We start from the raw sequence: 18,400 nt of genomic DNA on the forward strand, positions 1-18,400 counted from the left end.
GACTATTAAAGCCAGAGATGAAATTCGTCAAGTCCTACACTCAGCGGGCTTTCCACTTCGCAAATGGACATCCACTTCAGAGGACATTCTAAGGGACATCCCCAAAGCAGACCTGCTCAATGAAAACTTCCTGGCATTCGAAGATACCAGTTCAGTTAAAGCGTTAGGCATTCGTTGGAATGCCCTCTCCGATTTATTTTATTTTAAAGCAGGGACGCTGGACAATCCGGGAAACATTACCAAGAGAGCGATACTATCAGCAATCGCCAAACTTTTCGATCCATTAGGGTGGCTGGCACCAATGGTCATTGTGGCAAAAATACTCATGCAGAGTATTTGGTTGGAAGGCACCGCTTGGGACGAACCAGTATCTACCAGTACGCTGGAACGATGGAAAACCTTCACCGACCAATGCCATGAAATCGATAAAATCAGGATACCTAGATGGGTCAACTTTTCACCAGGAACCGACATCGAGATCCATGGATTTTGTGACGCATCCGAGAAGGCTTATGCAGCAGCCATTTACATGCGCGTCAAAACGGATGATAATGTCTGCACGAACCTGCTTCTAGCCAAAACCCGAGTAGCCCCAGTGAAAACTCTTTCTCTTCCACGTTTGGAACTTTGCGGAGCCGTGCTGTTAGCGGAAATCACCAAATCCATTTTCAGAAACCTTAAGTTGGGACCAGTGAGAGTTCACTTTTGGACGGATTCAACTATCGTCCTGGCATGGATAAGGAAACCGCCGTGTTCCTGGTCCACTTTCGTCGCACATCGGATCACCAAGATCATCGACATGGTCGGAAATAAGGACTGGCTGCATGTAAACTCAGAATCTAACCCAGCAGATTTAGGTAGCAGAGGATTACCTGCGTCTGAATTGGTCAACAATTCGTTGTGGTGGCAGGGACCTTCTTGGCTGCAAGAAGACACTTCCCAATGGCCAGCACAAGAAAGTGACTACCTCACCTCCGTAGAGGAAAATAGGGCGAAGACATGCGCAACAACAACAGTAAATAATACCGATGTTCTCCAACGCTTTTCAGACCTACCTAGGGCTTTACGGGTGCTCTCATACGTTATGAGGTTCTACCGAAGAACTCACCCCAAAACAAAAAAATCATTTCAGGTCAAGTCACCTTTAATCTCTCCTGATGAGATCAAATCAGTAACCCAACTCTTAATTAAAATCTATCAGAAACAACACTATAGTTCCGAATATAGTGATCTAAAGGCCGGAAAGCCAATTGCAGGGAAAAGTGCAATACTCTCACTTAATCCCTATCTAGACCAACATGGCATCATTCGGGTAGGAGGGCGACTCGGGGCGTCAAAGGACTTAGCCTTTAATGAACGCCACCCAATCCTCCTCCCATACAACTGCCGGTTATCCCGTCTGACAGTCCTAATGTTTCATCAACAAAGTCTGCATGGGGAAAACCAACTCATGTTACGTCTGATACGCACCCAATACTGGATACCTAACATCAAAACCATGATTAGGGCAACCATTCATAATTGCAAAGTTTGCACTATACACCGAAAGCGTGCTCAGACCCAACTTATGGGTATTCTCCCACGCGAACGCACGACTTTCAGCCGTGCATTCACGAATACTGGAGTCGACTTCGCCGGACCCTTCGACATCAAAAGTTACCGCGGTAGAGGGTGTCGACTATCCAAAGGCTATGTCTGCCTTTTCGTGTGTTTTTCCACACGAGCGATTCATCTGGAGGCCACTACTGACCTCAGCACCCCATCATTTCTTGCGGCTTTTGTCCGTTTTATATCTAGACGCGGATGTCCCAAAAACGTCTACTCCGACAACGGTACAAACTTTGTCGGAGCCTCACGATCCCTACGATCGGAATTTAAAACTTTCATTTCACAAGCCCGAGACAATGCTGTCTCGAAGTACAGCCACCAGTCACTCACTTGGCATTTCATCCCTGCGGGCGCTCCCCACATGGGAGGGCTGTGGGAGGCTGGAGTGAAAAGCTTCAAAAGCCATTTCAAAAAGATAGCTTCACCACACAAATTCACCCTCGAGGAATTCCATACCCTCTTGTGCCGCATCGAGGCATGCCTGAACTCGCGGCCGCTCAGCCCGGCGTCCAATGACCCGACGGACCTAGAGCCGCTCACCCCAGGACATTTCCTCACTGGCAGCCATCTACTGGCTCCGCCAGAGCCGATGCGAGTGAGAGCCCTGCCTCGATGATCAATCGGTGGCAGAAACTCAAAGCCCTCCATCACACTTTCTGCAAGCGATGGAAAACCGAATATCTGACCGAGATCCAGAAACGATACAAGTGGAAACATCCACAACCTAATCTAAAACCCGGAGACCTAGTTGTTATCAAAGAAGACAACCTCCAACCCAACGAGTGGAGAATGGAGAGAATCGTCAGCACACACCCAGGCTCTGATAACCGTGTGCGTGTTGTTGACGTTCATACAAACAAGGGACAAACCACTAGACCAATTACGAAAGTGGTACTCCTTCCGTCCCACGACAAGGAGGATTAAATATAAGGGGCCAAGGTCCGCCTTACAAAACCCTAAAAACCAAAATTCTATTTCCCCCGACTACCTAAAATCAGAGGCCCACGGTTGGTGAAAGCATAGAAAGCATATTAAGGAACCCGCGTCTTCGTGTCTCTCTATCCCTAAGCCTGCGTTTCTCCCGAGCCATATATTATAATCAACCCCCGGTCTCGTGATGGTGCGAGTCTACCGGAGGGGAATCCAAAAACGTACTACGCGATGGCAATGGGGAAAGGGAGCGCGGGACATAAAGACGCGTTCAACCACGCGCCGTGATGCCCCGCTATCCCTAAGCTTGTGTCTCTCCCGAGGCCCGAATTATAATCAACCACCCGGTCACGTGATGGTGCGAGTCTACCGGAGGGCGATCCTACATCTTCTCTTTTTTTTGTTCTCTACCCCCGGTCTCGTGTCGAGTCTACCGGAGGGAATCCTACACCTGGCCACTGGTGGGCAATGGGGAAAGCGAGCGAGAAGCACGAAGACGCGGTAGAGCTTACCAAAAGCTCGCAAAAAAAGCATTTTTTTCTATGTTTTTTTAACAATATTAACCGGGGCCCCCTGAACAGAAAATCCCCAAGTTCACTCGCTCGCCCCGAGCGAGGACACCAGAAACCATCCCATTCACTCGTTATCCCATAACGAGGACATCATAAAGGCCTACCGCAGAAGGGCGAACCGATCTGCCACAGAATCTAAGGGCTTTCGGCCCTTGGTATATTTTAAATTTCCAAAAGTCAACCCACATTCACTCGCCCAGGCGAGGACACCAGAACCCTAACGCAGATCCATTGTCTGCCAGAGAACATAAATGCACTCGGACAAAAGCACGAGGCCAACAGAATTTTTTACTCAATGCGTAGGGACAGCCATATTCTAAATATGGGTTAACATCGGTTTACAGAACTTTGCGGAGACCATGGAATCGTGGACTTTCGTAAACCTATGAACATACGAAACCTAAGCCAAATCAAAATTCATCGTTCAATGTCAAAAAAAAACTCGACTAGTAAATGACTCGCGTAGAGCAAAAGAAATATATATCATTGGTAACTAGTGGAGATACCATAACGAAATGCACTCATTGAGCATGTTAAATGATTGTGCGGAACCTTCGTCTCCATTTAAGAATTTGGGGAAAAGGTTATATTTGGAAATTAACGGTTCACCTGGAACCCTTCCATGAAGACTTAAACGGACAAGAGCTTTCCGAAATATCTGAATAAACGGGTGAATACTCCTTGTTTAGCAGGATCGCACAAAAGTTGGACTCTTCTGTCCAAGTTAAGGCCGGAATATAGAGTTCTAAGGCAATAAGCCATTTTCCTTTATTTTCTCTCAGTTTATTGCGGCTGCTGCGTAGAGTATCGCCCTATCACAAAATATTTTTCAAAAAAATTCCCATTGAAGGAGTAGCACAAAAACGTCCTATTTCAGAATTGGGTTGAGGAACGCCGTATCTTAGAATGCTTTTCATTAACTCCTCTTATGCCAAAATGCATTGAACTTATGCTGAGATAGGAAGTTTTCGAAACAAATTTTGAGATAGTGTATTTTTGTATAAAATTCTAACGAGCGGCTTTTTTCAAATAATTTCTGAAAGACTGACAAAACCAACAATTAACGAAATGTTTAGTAGAAAATGAATTCTTTCATTAAAAACTTTTGCCACTTTCAAATTTATTATCACTACCACTACTAATATACTACCAAAGATACTTCTCTACGACAACTTAAATCCAACAGCTTAAGTGTAACTTTCTGAACTAAAACTACGAAGAATTCTCTCGTATGAACAAACGTCAAAATCGTTCATAAGTCTCCAAGTGGAGATAAGGGCGACCAACAACTTTAGTTTGACTTACTTAAAACATTTACAGAAAAGTATGTTGGGAATGTTCCGCATATAGTCCATCGGCCCAATTCGAGAAAAAAGGTCGGTGCGAATTTCTTCCCTTCTCCCTTACCTCCTATTCCGAACAATGTTCGAAAAAGCGGAAACCGGTTATGGAAGGAAAGTCAGGAGGGGGCTTGTTAAATTAAAGGGAATGACTCAAAATAGTTAGAGAAAATTGGTTCTTTTAAGCCAGAGCACATATTTGAAGAAATTTGTGCGAAAATATGTCTATTCTTCCACAATATTCTTGATTTTATGTCAAAAAGCATACCATAAGCTACGGAAGAGCTCGTGGTATATTCAATGCAGCCATCCAGGAATTGCGCAAGGATTTTCTAAGGAAGAGATTTCGGCATATGATGAAATATGAATTCAACCCGACTTGGCCGCCAGAATATTACTTTGCTGAATGGAAGCAGGCAACTCCGGTGGATTTGTGTTATCCCTCCTTCTTCTTCTTCTTATGCTTCTCTGTTAATGTTGCTGTGTCACCAATTCATTACTCATTTCAGCGAATATCACATGAAATGCAATACTGTGCATGGTTCATATTTTATTTCTTAACTTCAAACAAATCCGCAACAATATTTAAACGTTCCTCTTCTGTGAACAAAATAAGAAAGGCACAACGAATTTCAACTAACCGAAGAACTGACTTCGAAACTCCTATTCTCCAATGATTGTTCTCTCTACGAGAAGAGACTTGAGGGCATGATGTAATGGTGGAGGGTCGCGGAAGATTTGATAGCTGTCTTGTCGAACGCCCTTAGCTCCAGCGAGCTCCGGGTTGTATTTTGGAAGCACACGAGAATGGGGTCCATCAAATATATGTAAATTCATATATGTCAAAACCTGACAATGATGAGAGATATAGTATACCGTCTAGGAATGTATGCAATCTGCAAGTTGCTATTGGTGTCGCCAAAGAACAACAAACTTAAATTCACAACAAACATACAGTAGCCGACGTATTCCCCAGCCCATAATACGTTTATTATAGTTATATCAGCGGAGTTTTTTCACTTTTCACAATACGGAGAATATAAACATTTAGGGCCAAGTTGGGGAAATCGGCCCTTAGTATGTACATGTTGACACCTAATCATACGTGTATTACCTCATTTTGCATGTACGTACGACCGGTATAGAATCGGTTCCAACAGTTATAAATATGTTACTGAGAGAATGCGGATAAAGTAATCGATCATTTATGTCATTTGGAACAACTTGTATACTAGATTTATATTGAATTTGGTGCGTTGCTTTCCACATAAATAAGTACGAAAAGGTTGCGATGCGTTGCTTTAGGAGCGTTCCATTGAGTTATCGAGCTCTGGCACACGACCAAATCTCAGTGGAAAGATCTGGATGAACATTATGAGAGCAGACAGCACTAATATAAAACCTCTGGTTTGTTGAGAATAAGAAAAGGTAAATAACACAAAATAAAACAGTGTCGTTTCGACGTTAATCCAGGATTATATTGCGGCTATTTCTTAATTTTCTTTTCCAATAGCATCGTAAAGCGTACCCGGAAATTCGCCTTTCATTCACAATTTCGAAATTTTTGGCAGCAGGCAGGCAGATGAACAAAAAAAACTTACAGTCCTCTATTTCACAGTGATGGGGTTTATGAAAGAAATGAGATAGTATCCGCCCCACTTCCCAATAATATTTAACACAACAAATGATTTCAACAACAAGACAACAACGGCGGTCAACAAACACTTCCAAAACAAATCACTCCACAAGAACAACGTAGGCTACCACAGCGTTATTCAAGCTTACGTCGTTCACAACATGAAGCGCAACATACAACTGAACAAATGCAGCAAATGCATCTTCAACAACAACAAACACCACTACCTCCAAGCTAATTTGATACAACTTTACCATCAAGAAAACCTTCAAGCAATGCAACAAGTACTACAGCCAACAAATCAAAATCCAAACCAATCACAAAAATCTGCCACTGGTTATGCACCTATGGCAGCAGCATCAACACAATCTGCAGCTTACGGCAGCACTGTTGCCGCCAATTCAAGGGGCGAACCCATCGGCAACATATTTTGTTTCTTCTCCGTCAGATACACTATATACAACCTCAGCTACGGGTCACATTCAAGCGCAAACCTCAGGACAATATGCGCAACGAACCACAACATCGGCCGCAGCTGCTACTCTTGGTTATGCTAGTAGTGGTCCATCATCAACGGGGACCAAACCAACACCACAACCGCAAGTTTCCGGTGCACCCACATCATCATCATCGACTGCAGCAGCATATACATAGTTCTAGTGGTAAAAATAGTGGCGGGCTAATAAGCTCATCCATAGAGGATACTGCTACGAACGGTGGGGATAAATCATCAATTAATACTGTAGAACATGCTCAAAAAAAAAAAAAAAAAATATTGTTGACAACTCTATTTTACCAGCACAAGAATGAGCTTCATCTTCATATACATAAATTTTCGTTTAAAACATACAATAAAAGCATAGTTTAGATGTCTTTTTTACTAAAATATAGTTACATACTCGACGTTTAGGTAATGTTTTATTAACCGTTTGAGGGTTGGCCGAGGGTTGTGTTCCTGCCCACTGGATGGTTCTTGAGCTTTGAGGACGGCATTTGGTCCAATTATGCATTTTCTTCATTGCGTCCGAGTCGCCATTTATAGATTGACCCACAAACAAATGCGTCTGGTGGCAGAACCTCACGTACTGCATTGTGTACATCTCTCATATTTTTCGTTACCGTATCCATAATCTCTGGTGTAATCCCAGAATAAGGGGTTAAATAACGCACACTTTGTTAAACTTATGTATTTTACGAAAAAATTGGCCTCCGCAACGTGTAAGCGCCTTCACAATGAAATAGATATTAATACACAAGCCACGCGCCGTAGTAGAAAAAAAAGGAAACGGGAAAAATCATTCGATTTAGTCCCGTTTGTTTACATTCTGAGTAAGATTCGAATTTATACACGGATGTGTATGGATGTTCGCTTTTTTTTTGTCGTTGCAGTTGGTATACTTATATCAACTTATGTACATATACTTACCAGTTTTTTTAGTGCTGCATCAAATGACGCACGCTGGTACCGAAAACCCGCAAGAGAAACAAAATCGGGATCGGTTCTTTTTTGACCCATGCTGACGCCGCAGTCCCAAAACATACTTAAGCACCAAGATAAAGGCAAAATCCCCATTCAAGATAATTATGCCGTCATTTCCAAAAAAAAAAAAAACAAAAAAAAAAATACAAACAAACAAAATTTTTTTTGTATTTTTGATTTGTTTTTACCGTCGGTACTGCTTGGTTTTTTTGGCTGGGGGGCAGGAATTGTTGTTTTTCAACAACATACATCACAAACAGTCATTATAAGGGCTCGGTACAAAATCAATCCGGGTCCCGAAATAAAAGAATCCCGACACGACAAAATCCCGAAATTGGAAAAAGTCAACTGTTTCTACCGGCTTAGTGTGCTACTGCCCCAGTGACCTGGTTTTTTTTCAAGGGCAAGCAAATACATATATGTATATATATATATACTCGCACACCACAAATTCACCATACCAGCTGTCAGCTAACCAAGAAATACACGACAGGGTTGCATGCAATCTCAGAATGGTACGTGCAGATAGAACGCGTCGTGGAGAACGCATCGCCAATCTGCATGCAAGCACCGGTAGATGGTACACTTTCGAGTTTAATTACGATTTTCGCTATTCGTCATGAGCTGTCGCACAAAATTAAATCCATACCTTCGTCAGCCTCTACGCTTCGTTTTAAACTCGGTTTATTCATCTATTTTAACGTACGTTTGTTAATAAAACAACACGCGTATCACGAAAACAAGTAATTTTGCGCGGGTGGCTTGGAATCACGCCCGTTCCAACCTCCCACACACCGCAATCTTGCTGGTTTTGTTGAACTGCATAAGCTGCTCGAAATCACAGCACTAACTACCTTGCAAAAACGCTCTCGTCATTCCACGTCATTTGACTAGTCATTTTACGGTGATAGGTTATATTCGTAGTCACATTTGCATGGGCGTGGGTAAGTTTTGTGACCAAGTGTTTTGTAGGGTAATAATATAATACACAACTGACGAAATACATGCGCTGCAGCGAAAACGCGCATCACCCAAACAACCTTACGGCCACTCGCCCTGGCACATCCATGAAATGCCACAGTCGACCTGAGAGCGACACGACACGTTATACGCTGGAACGGAGACCTCGGCCTCTTCGTCCAGCCCAGAAAAGCCTCAAAACCCTCGAGTCTGGAACGGAGACCTCTGCCTCTTCGTCCAACCAACAAAAAAAACCGCAAATCTGGAATGGATACCTCGGCCTCCCCATCTGGAACGACAAAAACCAAAGAATAACAAAAAATGGTGCCACTTTGGAACGGAGACCTCGGCCTCTTCGTCCAGCCTTACTGGCCATCGACTATACACATATTACATTCTGAATTTCTATATTTATGTATAATTCAATGGCAAGAAATATTCACTTATAACTGTTCATAACCGCTAATTTTTTCATCTTAGCTCAGGTGGCATGCGAAGCAAGTCGGAAAGGATTCCCGGCCATTTTACGTCGTCAGACGAACTCCTCATTTAGATTAAGTTTAGTGTGTAAGTCTTATATTCATTTTTCTCTCGTTTCAGCGGAGGTCATTGGCGGAAAACGATGTTGCGTATCGCAAGGGGGGCCGGCATGTTTAGGCAGGATGCCTAACTTTTTCCGCATCTGTCTGCGATCCCCCCAATGCAACCCTGCGAATCGATACTCGAATTAATTTGTAACCACCCACACCATCACCGCCACATGCATGTGCATGCATGTACATGTACTTGTGTATGTGTGTTTTTTGTCAGCACTCATGCATATGCATGTCGGGGTTGATGTGTGGGTGCCTTTCCCCTCCAAAACGGAGGATTTTGCGGGTCAACGGTTGTAGCTTGCTATACAACCGGCCTCTTGGATTTCAACAGCCGTACCATACGCATCTGCCGCCAGCGATCTCTGCCGTGTTTCTACAATACAGTCAGGTAATATTGTCACCAAAATATTGTACTTAGATTCAATAAAACACATATTATAACAAGAAATCTCGTCTTCTCTTATTTTCATTTCCACCCGCATTCCCACTGAGATCGACCCGGTGCACCCACCTCTCGCAAGGATCAGACGCACCCCGGCCGAACAAGATTGTTGAACTTAACGGATATACTTATTATTGTTATAATTTACGGCATCCTCCGGCATCCTTACATTATGAAATTCAACATGGAAAATTGCAAAGGAGCTTCTACTCCAATGGAATGTAATTTCTCTTCAGATGATACAGAGGAAATTATAGATGTTCCATTCAGAGAACTAATTGGATGCTTATTATTTATATCAACGAACAGCAGGCCTGATATTTCTTATGCGGTATCTTATCTGAGACGACACTTAGATAAACGAACAAGTTTATGGAAAGCTGGTAAGAGAGTATTACGTTACCTAAAGGCCACCAGTAATAGAGGACTGTGCTATACGAAAACTAACAAGCAAATAATAGAACTGTACTGTAGAACCGTATTCTGATGCAGTCTGGGCTAGCAACAAAACAGATAGAAAAAGTACGAGTGGATGTGTAAAATTTCATTGTGGGAGCCTGGTTCATTGGTACTCGAAAAAGCAAACTGCAGTTGCATTGTCTACCGCAGAAGCTGAATATGTAGCAGGAGCACTGGCAACAAGTGAACTTTTATATTTGAAAAGAGTTTTGACAGACCTGGTTCCAGAAGTTAGTGTTGTAGCAAATTTGTTGATAGACAATCAAAGTGCTATACGAATGGTTGAAAGCTTTGAATAGCAAACGATCTAAACACGTCGATTTTAAAGCCCATTTTATAAAAGAAATGTTGTTATTAAAAATATTTCAGTTGCATATGTACCATCTGAACAAAATCTATCAGATAAATTAACGAAACCGTTAGGAGCGAATACACATATGTATTTTATAGAAACACTATGTATAAAATAAATATATCAACGCAAACAAAATGCTTGTAAAATTGCATAGAAAAAAGAAATGCTAATAATATTTTTATACACATATATACAAGTAAATGTACGCTTGTATGTTTACAAATCAAAGCTATCTCACAACTTTAAGTATATACAATATTAAATGTATATGTACAAATTGAATTTCTTTTGACTTGAATTCAGTTTACATTCACAAGTAATCTATTTTATATACATATTAAATGTACAATAATTGTACAAGAAATGAATTCTTTGTTATATCATAACTTATATAAACTAAACAATTTTGAAACTTGAAGACATTCGAAAATTACATATATTTGCATTTGGATCATATCTATAGATAAGCATAACAATTTTGAATCACAATACATTTGTAAAATATTATAAAGTCAATGTTCCAAATTGAGACGGGGTGTTGAGTACTCGAACACAGCACTCAGCTCTATCTATCGATAACAATCGTCTATCTATCGGAAAATTAACAACACACTCTTCTCTATATCGTCAAATAAAACTAAGTACATAAAATCTACCTCGTGTTTATTTTCTGAAATAAAACTAATCCAGCTCTGCTGAAACAATCGTAAGTTATTTCAACAACAGTATCCAGATCGAAGTTGAGCTAGAGTGACTCGCATTTCCCTGGGGAGTGTGCGTTCCTCTTCCGCAAGTTTTGGGTACTGGATTCACCGGGCAATTCCTGGCATAAAGGTCCGACGCCTGTTTGCGGAGTTCACTTAGGACCTGCTTGTGTTTTTTTGCTTCATTCGGCTGAGTTCTCAGGTGCCGTATTTCCTCATAATGCTTACGGAGATGACTCCCTAAGCCCCTGGGCGGTGTTGGCTCATCAATCAGATGTCTGTTGGGATGCCCATGTTTCTGGGGAGTATTCTCCCCTCATTATGTAGATGATGTTCTGGGGACATAAGAAGACAGCCCGTGGGGGTTCTGAGAGCAGTATTTTGGCAGGCGTGTAGCTTCTTCCAGTGTTGTAGTTTATAGGCTTGGCGAACATATAGGGGACGCGTAGCATGCAATCGGCTGCCCAATTGCTTTGTAAGTGGCAATGAGCGTTTCTTTATCTTTTCCCCAAGTACTGCCAGCAAGAGATTTGAGGATTTTATTATGGCTCTAGATTTTCGGTACAATTTCGGCTACATGCTCACCAAAAGATCCTGATCAAACGTCACACCCAAGATTTTGGGGTGAGGGACAGACGGCAGCGTAGTGCCATCGACATCCATGTTGTGAATAAGGTCGCGGAGGATCTAGTCGGTATTAATGCCAGGTTTCGCGAGGCGAAAAAACTGGAGAGATCAGAAAGGTAGCCGTTTATTCTGCTACAAAGCTCATCGATCTGTGGGCCTGGGGGTCAATTCACGTTCTATGAAGTCGTGAAGTGAAAGCATTTTTCACCACTTCATCTGATATGCGATTCAGTTTGAAAAAAAAGTGATATTTATTGTCAAATTTTTTTCATTTAACGAATATTTTTTCACCGTTGAATTTGCCCGTGAAAAATCTATATATATAAAAGAAAGTGGTGTTAGTTACACTATAATTCAAGAACGGATGAACCGATTTGGCTGAAAATTGGTGCAAGAGGTAGCTTAGAAACAGAAGACGGATATATGATACTTTTTATCCCGTCTGGATGGTTTTCCGGATCCGTCCCGGATCCCGTCGGGGTTATTTTGGGATTTTTTCGGGATTATGTCAGGGTTATTTGGGGATTCCTCCGGGATCATTTTTGGATGGTTTTCGGGATCCATCTGGGATCCCGTCGGGATTATTTCGTGTCATTCCCGGTATCCTTCAGGCATCATTTCTGGATAGTTTTCGGGATCCATCTGGGATCACGTAGGGATTATTTCGGGACATTCTCGGTATCCTTCAGGCATCATTTCTGGATAGTTTTCAGGATCCATCTGGGATCACGTCGGTATTCTTCAGGCATCATTTCTGGAGAGTTTTCAGGATCCGTCCGGACCCCTCAGGGTCATTTCTGAACATTTTTGGGCTAATTCGGTAATATTTGGGGACCCTTCTGGCATCATTTCTGGATGGTTTTCGGGATCCGTTCAGGGTCATTTTGGGACTCTACTGGCATAATTTTTTGATGATTTTCGGGATCCGGTCAGGGTCATTTCGGAGCCTTTTCGGGACTATTTCGGGATAATTTTGGGACCCTTCTGGGATCCCGTCTGGGTCATTTTAGGACCATTTCGGGATCATTTCTGGATGGTTTCCGGGATCCGTCCGGGATCACGTCGGTGTAATTTCGGGACATTTCGGGAAATTTATAGACATTTCCCGGATGGTGCTTGGGGTCCAACCGGGAGCCCGTCAGGGTCATTTCGGAACTTTCTCGAGACTATTTCGGGATCATTTGGGTACCCTTCAGGGTTCAGTTCTGTGTGGTTCTATGGATCAGTCTAGAATCGCGTCGTTGTCATTTCGCGACTATTCTGGGACCATTTGGAGACACTTCCGGGATCCGTCCGCGATACCGTCGGGGTCATTTCGTGACTTTTTCTGGATAATTTCGATCATTTGGCGATCCTATCAGGTTATCAGCTCACTTAGTTATTTTTTTTACTGTATTACAAAATGAAATATATTAGACATTTTTTTTTAAAACAAATAACTTGATAAGCAGGTTACGTGAATAGTCCATATATTTTATTTTCTCCTTGCGGACGAGGCCACGGGTAAAAGCTAGTATAATATATATATAGTAGTGATACATACCACTTGAGGTAAACCCACTTCCTGGGAATGGTCCGTATCCGACGAATAAGAATAAATACGGAAATAAGAAGGCAAGCGGAAGAAGGCATAGGAGAAGGAAAAGGGAACGGAAACGAAAATTAAAAAGTATAGGGAAAAGGAAATGGAGATGAGTAATAGATCGGGAGGGCGAACGAGAGAGGCTGAGAAGGATAAAAAGTTGGAAGAGAAGGAGAGGGGACGGGGATGCAAAGGAGAAGAAAGGGAAAAGGAGAAGGGGAAGGAAAGGAGAACGAAAAGGAAAAGGGGGAGGAAAGATAGAAGGAAAAAGGAAACGAAAAGAAGGGGAAGGAAAGGAGATGAAAAACGGAACGGAAAAGGGGAAGGAAGAGGGAAAAGAAAAGGAAGGGAGGGGAAAGGCGGTGGGAGAGGGGAAGGAGAATGAGAGGGAGGGATATAAAAAGATAGAGAATAGCCATAAGAATGAGGCCAAAGATGCTAAATGCCCAAAAAGAAACATAATAAATTAGACGCACTAATTGGTAAAATTCTTTAAAAAGTTATTTATTATTTACTAGGGGATCCACTGGTATGGTCTATGGGCTTTCTGACTTTGGACACTCTAGCCTTCGACTTTCTTTGTCCCTGGCAGGACGGACTATTGTATGCCGATAACTGCCCTGTGCAACCTTCACCCCAGTCATTCCCCGGGAGAGGAATGGGGAAGAGGACTCATCCGGGGAAGGGGACCGGTTTACTTGTTCAGAGATAGGTCGAATATGGACGGAAAGGTTGGTGGGGGCCTTTTGTCAAGAGCTAAATGTAACTCGCAAATTTAAGTTGGCTGGTCACTACACCATTTGACATCCTTTGCTCTGAAAGCAATGAAGAAGATTGTAGACCCGAGATTAGATCAAAGGCTCTCGATAGAATACCACTACATCGAGATCAGCATGTTATAGGACAGGCAGGCCGACAGACGCGTTCGAATGCGGAGAGGTTGCGCTATGCGCATTTTTGGACTTTGAGGGGGCATTCGACAACACGGCCCACGAGAGTGTGAATCGGGCACTCGAGAGAAGAAAGATACAACGTCTAATCCGTATGTGGATACACGCCCTACTGCATACGAAGATTGTCGAAGCCTCGAGTGGGGACGGTACAGTAGAGATCAAGACAACGAAGGGATGTCCACAAGAGGACGTCCTGTCACCCCTGCTTACGCGGATGATATTGTTATAATTGTAAGAGGCAAATTTGAAAGCATCCTTTGCGACATAATTCAAAGGGCATTGAGGGTAACGAAAGAATGGTGTACTGAGGTGAAGTTAAGTATCAACCCTAACAAGACAGCCATTGGTGTGCAGACGTATTGCAGGAAGATCCTGGGGATGCAGCCCAAAGATCCTAAGATGGATGTACAATATTATAGTGAGACTTATCATAGTGTATAAAGCAGTTGCGTGGGCATCAAGGACAACCATGGTGACCGTACAAAAGTCACTCACGAAGCTTCAACGCTTGGCATGTGTCTGCATTACGGGAGCTATGCGAACATGGCCATAGCGGCAATAGAGGTGCTGCTTAAGTAAACGCCTCTACACATAATCAACCTTGTTGTAAACTTCATGTGAATAAATCAATCCCATGAATTTTTTATTTCCCATGAACAAAAAATTCGTATCGTTAATTTCATGTGAATCAATCCTTATATTCGAATTTCGAATATGCTATTGTGAACATCACTCATGTTTTGTTTACAAATTTTTGCAGAAAAAATTGCTGTTGTGTAGTCAAACATTTTTATTTTTGCGTTAAATATTAAAATTGTAATGATTAGTGCTTACTTGCGCCTTTGTTTAATTGAAGAAGAAACTAATACCAGTCAGCAATTGGCTGAACGAGTGTCCAGGAGGATATTACGCGACAAGTGTAACCCCTTGAATTACCCAATGCAAGGTAAATATGCAAATAATTATACTCGTAAACCAAATAAATAACCGCGTTTTAACTATTTATACATAGCTTTCACCAATTGTATAGAATAAATAAGCCGGCGTTCAAATATTTGTTGGATGTATTGCACAATGGTCTGCCAGTGGCACGTAAACGTTTTGCAATACACAGTCGTAAAGCTTTCAGCTGCTCTCAGATTTTTTGGTGAAGGAGCATACCAAAAAGGAGTAGGGAGGCAAGTGGATGTTGGCTTATCGCAGTCAAGTTTTAGCCACGTCTTGTCTAAAGTATTGAATGTTTTTGAGGAGTGCCTTTGAAATCAGTGGATAAAATGGCCTACCAAAGACGAAATGCGTGAAATTGCTTTGGATTTTCATCGACAATTTAATATCCCAGGCATTATTGGCTGCATATATGGCACACACGTTAGAATTATAGGCCCTAGGAATAATAAACACTTATATTATAACATAAAGGGTTACTATAGTATGAATGTTTTGCTGGTAGATTGGTAAAATTTGTGTATGCTTTTACGCATGTTAATAATTTTATCTGCAGGTATGTGATAACAAAATGGCAATAAGATACGTCGATGCTACACACGCTGGAGCCTGCCATGACCCATTAATTTGGAATACAAGTGAATTGAGGGTTTCAATGGAGCAGAATTACTTGCTAGGCACTAGAAATGTTTGGCTGCTAGGTAAAATTTTAATGAAATCTGTAAGTCCCAAAATCAAATTTTGTTCATAGGCGACGCTGGATATCCACTGGAGCCTTGGTTGCTAACACCCCACAGATCAGCGGAAGAGGACTCCACAGAAAGCAAATTTAATGAGGTTCATGCACGTGGACGTAACATTGTGGAAAGGACCAATGGCGTCTTAAAAAATAGATGGAGGTGTGTACTAGGAGCCAGGGAGCTACATTATTCGCCTAAGAAAGCAGCTCAAATTACTAATGTCTGTTGCGCGTTGCACAATATATGCTTAAAGTATCGGTGCGATGACACACCTTTTATTTCAAATAGAGCTTCTCCACCGGAAATTTCCGAACACGTGCAGTTTTAAGAATCTGAATCGCATTCATTATACCTCAATGAGGCTAAGCGTATTAGAGCAAATATGTAAATTGTAAATTTATGACAAAATGTTTTTATAATTGAATGACACTCTTCAAAGAAATGTCTGATTTGTATTAGCTCAAAAGCGGCTTTATTGTTAATCTTGCTTTACCAATTTGAAAAAAAAAGTACATAAAATTCATTTTTTTTACAAAAACGTTCGAAACATTCTAATTAATGCCTAAGATTTTCTTTGCAGCTAGTGTTTTCAAATTTTGAACCTCGATTTGGCTGTTTATAAGTATGAGTTTACGGTCAACTTCAATTTTTCTGAGCCGTTCAATTTCCGAATTGTGGCGTTTTGTTTCCTTTAGTAAACTGTTTTGAATATTTTGAAAGTTTTCGAGGCCTTGGTTTAATTCCTTTAAGTGACCTTCTATTTCAGTATAGTGATGACTCTGCATTTCCAAGCCCTTTCTGACGTTGTCATTCATTTCTTTTTGAACATCTAGTTCAATGTTTAATAGCTCCGAAGGGTTAATTTTTTTGCGAGTTTGCTGGCTGGTTTTTTGTGCAGGCAAAGCACTTTCCCTTTGCGTGTCACCGGCAGTTTCGGTGCTATTTTCGTCCAAGATATTGTCCATGCAACTAAGCTCCACTTCAGAGTCCTCACTAGAGCTGTTGTATTCATCACTACTGTTATTTTCACGTTGCTTACCAGTTGATTTCGTTGCATTCAAACCAAAAGGCTTGCCATCTTCGACACCTTCCGCAGCTGCTACTGACGCAGTTATATCCAAAATTGACTGTTCTAATACAGAAAAAACATGTTGCTTGCAAGGTCCTCCACCGGTCTTTTTCCTATTTTTGGTATTTTCGACAGCCTTGTTTCGTATGTATCGTTTTTGATCAATCCAAACCTGTAAGCAATGGCTATATAAATTATGGCACATTCCATAGCCACATTGCATTGATAGTCACCTTTCTCCATTCGGAGATTGATTTTGATGGTGGGCCCATGCTATAGAGGGAATTGTTCAATTTATTCCAAAAAGCCAGCACTTTATCTTTTTTTTTTTGGAAGCCCTTTCCTATTTCAGGATTTTCGGCCATAGTGCTTACCAAGAAAGTCAACTGAGTTTTGTTTATAGACCTAATGTGATATAAAATAATTCTTAACTAAGTTTAATAAGCAATAAACAATCATTACATTTTATCGAGTGTTGTTCCCCACTTTCAGTTTTGCGAAGAAATTCTATATATTCACGTGGAAAAAAATTTGTTGACGGTTAGGGTAATTTTTCTAAAATGGGAAATTTTTCACATGCGAAGTTCACAATGAGAACAGAACAAATGTGGGAATTTTTCCATTGGGAATTACATTCACGCGACACAATAAGGCTGAATAATTGAGCAGTCAACCAGGAGCACTTTAGTAAACATAGCTAAAGAGGGATGCGAAAGAGGCAATGTGATACAGTCACGGAACATGGAGAAGCTGAAAGAGCAGATTCCACTCATCCAAATTCCCAGTGATGAGATGATCAAGCTATGCCCCTATTACCGTTTACAACTCAACTCTGGTTGGGTTGAAATTTCGCAATTTGGTATTACATATTACAACTCAACCTGTCAAAAAAAATTTCGGTTGAGTTGTCTAGTCTAACAACTTTTTGTGGCATTACCGTTTACAACGTTGTGTTGGTGTAGTTGTCAAAGACGTCAAAATCTTTCAACTGATAACTAGCAGTTGTCTCATACAATTTTGCAGTTGTTTTGAAAAAATGTAATGTTTTACAAGACGACTCACCACCTAATTTTTAACAAAAATTTTCAATGTTTGTATCAAAAGACGTTTCAATCTCCGATTTAAGAATCCGAAAACAAAAATTAAAAATGTATGCCCCTATTGCCGTTTACAACTCAACTTAGTTGTGTTATAATTAAAATATCTCAACTTTAAGACAACTCAACTCCTGTTTGGTATTACGAATTTCAACTTATTTCAGTTGAAGTTGAATTGAGTTGCCAACTTCAGAAAGTGATGATTTGACAGATAAATGAACAGCTGATCAATTTGTGGCGGAAATTTAAGTATTTGCAAAATATATGAAATCTACTTTATAATGGCAAAAATGTTGGTGATTACA

The 18,400-nt window shown here is 41.3% G+C and overlaps 1 protein-coding gene and 1 long non-coding RNA gene across 2 annotated transcripts; one reads left to right on the forward strand and one right to left on the reverse strand.

The window, feature by feature from the left end:
- The first annotated feature begins 14,907 nt into the window (after positions 1-14,907).
- On the forward strand, positions 14,908-16,461 carry LOC137246707 (uncharacterized). The gene is made up of 4 exons (XR_010951656.1): positions 14,908-15,190; positions 15,257-15,690; positions 15,746-15,890; positions 15,941-16,461. It is a non-coding gene; the product is annotated as an uncharacterized lncRNA (long non-coding RNA).
- Positions 16,419-17,434, reverse strand: LOC137246706 (uncharacterized). The gene is made up of 2 exons (XM_067777717.1): positions 17,232-17,434; positions 16,419-17,170 (listed from the first exon to the last, which is right to left on the reverse strand). Exons 1-2 carry the CDS (start codon positions 17,361-17,363, stop codon positions 16,481-16,483), a joined length of 822 nt encoding a protein of 273 aa, XP_067633818.1. The 5' UTR covers positions 17,364-17,434; the 3' UTR covers positions 16,419-16,480.
- Between the last annotated feature and the right edge of the window lie 966 nt (positions 17,435-18,400).

The sequence above is a fragment of the Eurosta solidaginis genome, chromosome 3 (assembly GCF_040869045.1).
Source record: "Eurosta solidaginis isolate ZX-2024a chromosome 3, ASM4086904v1, whole genome shotgun sequence".
Taxonomy (NCBI): Eukaryota; Metazoa; Arthropoda; class Insecta; order Diptera; family Tephritidae; genus Eurosta; species Eurosta solidaginis.

What these genes read in the sequence shown, in the direction of transcription:
- LOC137246706 (XM_067777717.1), bottom strand. Translation starts at nt 17,363, where the DNA reads ATGGCCGAAAATCCTGAAATAGGAAAGGGCTTCCAAAAAAAAAAAGAT. An exon ending in CAATCTCCGAATGGAGAAAG is followed by an intron (nt 17,171 to 17,231) that starts GTGACTATCAAT and finishes CATTGCTTACAG; the next exon opens with GTTTGGATTGATCAAAAACG.